Raw genomic sequence first — 7643 nt, forward strand, 5'->3', positions numbered from 1 at the left:
CTCACTGTATGTATACATTCAAATTAAATCTACACTGTCAAATTTTCTTCTTTGAACGTCCCTTTATATGTAAAAAAAAAGTTTCAATAACAAAAATTAATTATATCTGGAGATTATATGCTATCGAAATATATCAAAATTAAAATATCGTTTCATACTTGGTATGATCGATTGTATCGAATTGTTTATTTCAGTTTATTACAAACGTTGTTGTAATGTTTTTCCTATATGATTTGATTTGCTGTTTTTTGCCTGACATGTTGTATTAATATAATAAAGAGAAGTCACTTCGAATAAATAATATTTCTTTAATTAATATTTAGTGTACAGTTTAATTAATAACATAATCTAATATATGCATTAGAAAAATACATTAGCTAGACCAGACTCACCCCTTAATATAACATCAGGATTTCTTTTCGGATTTTCTGCCTCGGATCGTCGCTTAAATTCATTTAAAATCGGTCTCATAAATGCTCGGGTTACTCAAGAGGGCAGGAATGAAAGAAATTTTTCAGGGGGGGGGGGGGGGGGCGGTAATTAGTTACCGGAACGAGCCCTAAAAAAGCATTTCGCGCCCGAAAACCTTATTATTCGACCATTTTGAAACTTTGATATCCCATTCCGGGGCGGTTAGATGAATGAATAATTATCCGGCCGTTTGGTATAAAACGAATCTTTTCCCCCTCGCCTTCCCCCCTCGACGTCATCCCCCTTTCAGGGAGTACGAACGGAGCACCTTCGGTCCGAATCCGCCCCCAATTTATATAAGCCGAGGCAACCTCAGCCTCCCCTCCTATCCTCCCTACCCTCCGCCCTCCGCACCCCTTCGTCCCCCCCTCAGCAAACTCTTATAATAATTCCACGATTCCCCACCCTTGAAAGCCGCGATGTTCATTTCATTATTTTTTTCCCTCCTCTCCTCTCCTCTCCTCTCCTCTCCTCTCCTCTCCTCTCCTCTCCTCGTTCGCTGCCTTTGGTTCCTCTTCTTCGAGCATCGCCGCCGTCTGCACTCCATCCCCCTTGGTTTGCGCGTCACCACCACCACCATCGCCCTAGCTGAGAGGGTGATAAGTCGTGACGTCGACGAGGCAGAGGTGATTCCGAAGGGTAGGCGTGGCCGTGGTATCCCACCCTCGGCGAAAGGGGGTTCGCGAGGGATCGAATCGAGAGGAAAGGGTGACTCGCGGTACGCTCCCGTTGGCTGCGAGCCACCCTCCACCACCACGTGGCGCGGGCTACGTCGCTGGTGGACGTCGCTATAGAGGCTGGAAAATCGTGTAAGAAAAAGTCGGAGAACTACCGTCGATGGACCCACCCTTCCCTCTTCTGTTTTCAGCGCCCTTCGCCGCCGGTATGTATGTATGTACATAGACGATTCTACTTAAGCTCCAAATATGTTCTCGGCTACTCCTCCCCCTTCTAACTCTCTGCTCGTTTTCCTCTTTTCTCTCGGCTATTGTTATTAGGTGTACAAATAAGTAATCCGCTATTTTTTTTCGTGCGGCAGGGGGGAGGGGAAAGTAATTTAAATTCCGGGTAATTTGGCGTCGTTTTATCGGCGCAATTTCATTCGGGAACGTTTAACGATTTTTGCGAAAAATGGAGTATTTAATGATGATTTTTCGTCTCGGTATACATTAATTGATACGGCGTTCAAAGAAAGGATTTTATCGATTACGCTTTTCTCACAAATTTCGTTCTGTATTTCGTTCTCTATATTACTTCCTCGGCAGTTTTTCTTTTCTGAATGATTTGTATTAAGAGAAGTAACGTTGTTTCGTATATGTTAAATTCAAACAAGTCAATTTTAGTAAGCTTTTATTTTTAATCGATTATGCAATCCGCCATCCCGTGTGGAAATCTATGGATAAAAATCAATTGATACACAATGAGTTGATAAATAATAAACAGGTATCGACATTCGCAGAAACGATATTACTTCTCCGTTCCCCCAATAATTAACACTAAACCTACCACGACTGATCAAATAATCGTTTTTAAACTTTTCCGTACAGTTTTTGTATATAATATTATATATAAATTATATACAATTGTTTCATGCATTGTTCAATTTAGTTCCAATTATATCAAATTGTTTCATGCATTGCTCAATTAAGTTCCTCATAAATTTTGCATTTAATTGAAAAATGTGTCTTTAAAACTAATCGTTTGTTCTATCACGGTAGAAAAAGTTACAAATGAAATGTAGATTTAGTGTTAATGTATTCTAGATCATTCTCGAAACGTAAAAATGTGGCAGTACATAGATAGATAATTTTTTACATAAGGAAGAACTTTAAATCACATCATTTACGAATTACAAGAAACATAACGTGGTAATATACAACCTAAGTATATTTTCAAATCGTTTGGTTAAGAAAAGAAATGATTGAATTATTTTAACAAGTAAATCACTCGTGCAGGACAAAATGAGAAATAAATGAAATAAAATAACAATAATAAGCAACGAATTTAATAAAAATCAAAATATTGAATTACTTATTTACACGTTTAATATTTCCCTACGCGTTCGTGAGCCATTAGGATGAACTGGGAGAGGACATAAGTGGACTTTCATGATGTCTTTGAGACGATAGTTCAAGATTTAGTGTACGATGGCGAACGCGGAAGCGCATGTACATAGATGCACCGAGTTCCGGGACACGAGCTACGGTCGTTAATTTAATTAACCCTACCGACATTTCCGCCGGACGAAATGTCGATTCGACGCTTTCTGCGTGTCGCGTGGCTGGATGTGCGCTCATGGGACCGAGGGATAATCGACGCTCGAGGGGGATGATCCTTCGAAATTACCCAAGCAAATTGTCCAGAAGAATTTAATAGAAAAATTGAACCACTCGACAAATCTATGTATTAATATTCTATATTTACGTCATACAGGTGTTCATCTAATTCTATAGAATACAAGAATATAAATACAAGTATACAGGAACATAAAAGAAATATTGAAAATAAGATCTGCAGTCTGTTAATTATAATTTATAATCGGTTTTTGGAAAGAATTATAATAAAGCTTCCATAGCCTATCATGAAGTATAATTATAACTAGACTGCGGATTTTATGCATTTGTAACATAAAATAATATAGAAAACATACAAAAATATACATAATGTATCTCACATATATTTTACAATTATTATAATAATATTGTTATTTCATTTTGCATAATTGCACATACCTTTTGGTTATGTCTAGCATCTAATCATTATATTAATTTATACCAAAAATGCACGAAATCCAAATTTAATTAACCAAAGCAATCCACCAAATCTTAGCAAACATACATTTGGTTGTCCCAAAAGTTCTTTTTCGCTACTTGCACATGTGCGTCCAACTGAAAATATATGGTTGTTTTTATTATTTTTCAGTTTTCATTTTTTGTTGTTCGGCAATCATATTATATATAAAATAAGTTACCACAAATATATGTTTTTCAAAGTAATCATATTAAAACATTTGTAAGAAATTTTTCATGAAAAAAAAATATTATAATTGCAGCTCCCAGCGAACGGCTACCTAATTTCTTCCGCAGCGCAAGTGTTAATGTAACATTGTTTATAGACAAATACGCAATAAATACACAATCTTATCTCTTAAAAGTTGTTGTCAACTGCAATAGAGCAAAATGGATCGTATACAAATGGTATAATTTTCGAATTTTATTGCTCCTAGGGTCTCTAATACTTCGAAATAATAAAAAAACAAATTCCATAAAAGTGTCAACTCTCTATCTCAATTTTTACTACCCCCTTACAAAGGAGCATTAAAATTTGAAAGTCATCCTTTTAAGAACCACCCTATCGTGTACATATGCGAAAGAAACGAAAGAAACTTTCGAATCAACTTAAAATAAAATCAAATTCCAATCATCGATACTCCTAAGGTCAACAATAATAGTCAACGGTGCCCACACATAAAATGACCGAACAATTTCAAAGAGTGCCAATTGTTCCTTCCATTGTTTCTAGGAACGTATCGGCCCGTACGAAATTGATAGAGCCGCAATTACCGGCTCGAAGGTCGATCATGGACGAACGCCAAGTTCATTCGTCGGGCTGGTCGTTATTAATATTATTATTATTATTATTTGAACGATTATTATCATCCCTCGGCGGCGGTGATCGTTATAATCATTACGCCGGCGGTTTAAGCCGGGGTAAAGTGGCCGGGCGAGGGTTGACGGTGTAATTATACCTGCAAGAAAATCACATTGCGCGAAACGATCTCGTACGACACGTACGCCGACAGACGCGAGAACACCCACACAGGCCGCGCAGAACCGGCAATAGACGCGCGACGGTATATACCGGACCACGCGCGCACAACGATAAAACAATACACGAAGACCGCGCGTAGATGGTAGTGAGAGATAATAATGTTGATAAAGGTGTAGAGAGAACCGCTTGGGGGAACCCCTACCCGCGACAAGAAGAACGAATATAATAAGAGTGTAAAGGACGTAGCAAGAATGCGGAGGGTTAGAGAGGAAGTAAGGACGGAGCGAGGGAGCGTGAGAACCGGACCGTTGGTAAGATAGAGATGGTGAAAACATGCGGTTCAGAGGGGTGAGTAGGCGTGGTCGTTGACTACCCTCCGAAGCAGGCGATTGGACGGTCCGTTGGTCGGTTTCGTCAAATAAAATCCAATCGTTAGGACCAAAGGAATGTCGAGTCTCCTAGCTTTTTTCCACCCTCGGTGCTCCAACGAACCACCCCTTCTACTACGAGCCTTTCCCATCCTGTTCTCCTTCTTCCGTTCACGTTCCTCGACCGCCTTGTTCTCCCTTCGCCTTTAAACGCGGATGGTGGAGGGGGCAGGGGGGGGTGCGCGCAGCGCCGTTTGATGGGAGTATGATTTTATTACGGCATTACCGAGCGAGCCAAACCCCGAATAGCTCGGCTTATAGTCTGTATTATCTCACCTAAGAGAGCGAGGAGAGGGGGGTTGGACGCCCGGCTCGAAGGGGTGGAACAGTCTCGGCGAGAAGGGGGCGAAGGGTACACAGAGTAAACACACTCCTTCCCCCTTCTCTGTGTACATATAAGCCGGCTGCCTCTATATACGTCGAAAGGGGCTGTTTCGAGAATCCCAGCGAACGCGGGAGGGGGCAAGAGAGCTGGCTATATGCCTTTGTCGGCTTTCATTCTGAGCGAGGGTTGCACGCTCTCACGTTGCGCTGCCACGCCGGAGCACCCCTTCTTCCTGTCTCTGTTACTCTTCCGCGCCCTGTCTGTCTCCCTGCGCTGGCATGCACGTCAGTTGACATTCCGCTGCCGAAATCGTACGTTCCTGCCCCGACGTGCCGCTTTGTGATAGTTTTCGTCATTAGGTACACCGAACGCTACGCGAACGATGTCCGGCGCGCTGGACCACTTTGTGACTTTAAGTGAGACCACGTCCCGTTTACTGTGATCGGATACCGATCGGGGTGGGGATCGATTTCTAGCGGATACGGGCCAGGTGACGGCTGTGAAGTTAACTCGATTCTCGACCAGGTTCGTTCTTTCCTGCGTTTATCGTGACAGGGGCCACGTATGTACACTCGAGGAAGATATGGAAAGCGTCGACGCAGCTCGCAGTCAACGGTTTTACGTGAATCTGAAAATTTCGTATAACGTGAATCTCGAGGATTGTGTTTCGCGATCGGTTTCGTCGAGCATGACGGAGAAGACACGTGACTTCGTATGAAATCGTAGAAGCGTATTAGATTCATTCTGAAAAATACAGGTGAACAGGGATAACCTTAGCTACGGCGCAACGATCTGGAACGAAAGAATTGTAGAAACCGTACGTGTGTACCCCGTAGATCACGTGGCCAAACTCTGTGAATAGGGACAATCCAGTAGTCACCGAATGGAAGGATCGATCGAGGTGTATTTATAACTGACCGCATTTAATAATTTCGATTATATCGCGTGAGATCACGTGCGAGCACAAAAGGGATATTCAAAGCGTTCGTTCATTAAGATACCCGGTGGACAGTTTAATCTCGGAGCGCACCGATCTGGTTTGGAAGAATTATAGAAACGTGTACCCCGTAGAAAAAAAAGACGATCTAGTTCCCGGCAAATGGAAGGATTGATCGAGTTATCTATCCACGTTTAATAATCTCGATTGCATCTCGCAAGATCACGTGGAAATAAGAATACAAGGGACAGCCTGCGCGCGCGTGGGAGAAGCCAAGGGTCAGTGATATGTTCCCTTCGTCAGCGGCGATGCTGAAGAATCTGCAACAAAGTGCAATGACCTCGCCATTTCTGATGGAGAATCTGCTCCAGAGCAAGGCGTCGCCCGGTGGCGATCTTACCAGCCTGACCTTGAATTGGGCGGCCAGCTTAGTGGCGAGACAGCGGGAAAGAGAGTGCGAGGCGAGCCTGAGGATCAGCCGCGAGAAGGTGTCGCCGTCGAGCGCGAATCAGGAGCAGCTGGACCAACGATCGTCGAGTGGTACACGTGGGAACGATCGACCAAGCCCGATCATCGACTGCAGGGACCACCAAAGACTCTCCGACAGGATCGATCGTCAGAACGATCGCATGCAGATCCTACGTGAGAAGGACGGCATCGAGAGAGGTCACATGACGTACGTGGACGTAGACAACGAGAGGATCGACGGGCACGTGATCGTCGATCGCCTTTGCGCAATGGAGAGGCTCTGCAACGAGAGGATCGAGAACAGATCGAACTCCGGGATGGATTCGTGCAACTCGAACGCCGACGAGGATCCCGGTACCATCGAGATGGACAGTGGTCTCCAAGGGGAGAGGGAAAAGGACGACAGTATCCTGAGCGGCGAACGCGTCGCGGCGTTGCACCAAGATAGACGGTACGACCTTGGATGCAGAAACGTCATGCACACGTCCGACGAGATGACGATCCAAGGGGAGAGAGAGGTGGCGGTCGAGCGTGTCGTCGACAGGATAGGTGAGAGAACGACCGCCTGTTCCTGCGGCGACGAGCAGTGCTTAGGACCCGCATGCAGGACCATCCAGGAGAAGGAGAAGCCGCAGCTCAAGTTCAGCGTCAACGCTATACTCGGAGGCAATCATGACAGGCGACCGCATTCCGGTAAATTGTTCTGACTTTAGCTACCACGTGTACTTACACCTCGCGACGAGTCGCTGCGCGCTTAATCGAGTACGTTACTCACAATTTTACGTATCTCATTTTCAAATGGAAGTAACCCTTCGTTTTAGAAATATGCAGGGTGTTCAGGCCAGTGATGGGCAAAATCGTAATCGCAATTACGAATACGATTGTAATCGCATCTTTCCGAGTTGCGATTACGAATACGATTACAATCGTAATCGCGGAAAAATTTGCGATTACGATTGTAATCGTATTTTAATTTTAATTGAAAATTTTTCATTTTTGATTTCGACGAATGTATGATTTTCTAAGTTTTTTGCGGTGAGGAACACGAATCTGAAGTCGGTTTTGAGGTAAACAATTGCAATGGGTGTAAACCTTTAAAAATACGGTCATAATCTTATTCGTAATCGCAACTCGGAAAGATGCGATTACAATCGTAATCGTAATCACAACTCGAAAACATTCGATTACCATCGTATTCGTATTTGCGATTACGATTTTGCCCATCTCTGGTGCAGGCTATTAC

The 7643-nt window shown here is 43.4% G+C and overlaps 1 protein-coding gene across 1 annotated transcript; it reads left to right on the top strand.

Annotated features, from left to right (window-relative positions):
• The first annotated feature begins 5240 nt into the window (after positions 1 to 5240).
• Positions 5241 to 7107, top strand: LOC128882453 (uncharacterized). Its single transcript, XM_054134054.1, has one exon. It carries the CDS (start codon positions 6220 to 6222, stop codon positions 7105 to 7107), a length of 888 nt encoding a protein of 295 aa, XP_053990029.1. The 5' UTR covers positions 5241 to 6219.
• Positions 7108 to 7643: the final 536 nt, after the last annotated feature.

Source organism: Hylaeus volcanicus, unplaced genomic scaffold (assembly GCF_026283585.1).
Source record: "Hylaeus volcanicus isolate JK05 unplaced genomic scaffold, UHH_iyHylVolc1.0_haploid 11855, whole genome shotgun sequence".
Taxonomy (NCBI): domain Eukaryota; kingdom Metazoa; phylum Arthropoda; class Insecta; order Hymenoptera; family Colletidae; genus Hylaeus; species Hylaeus volcanicus.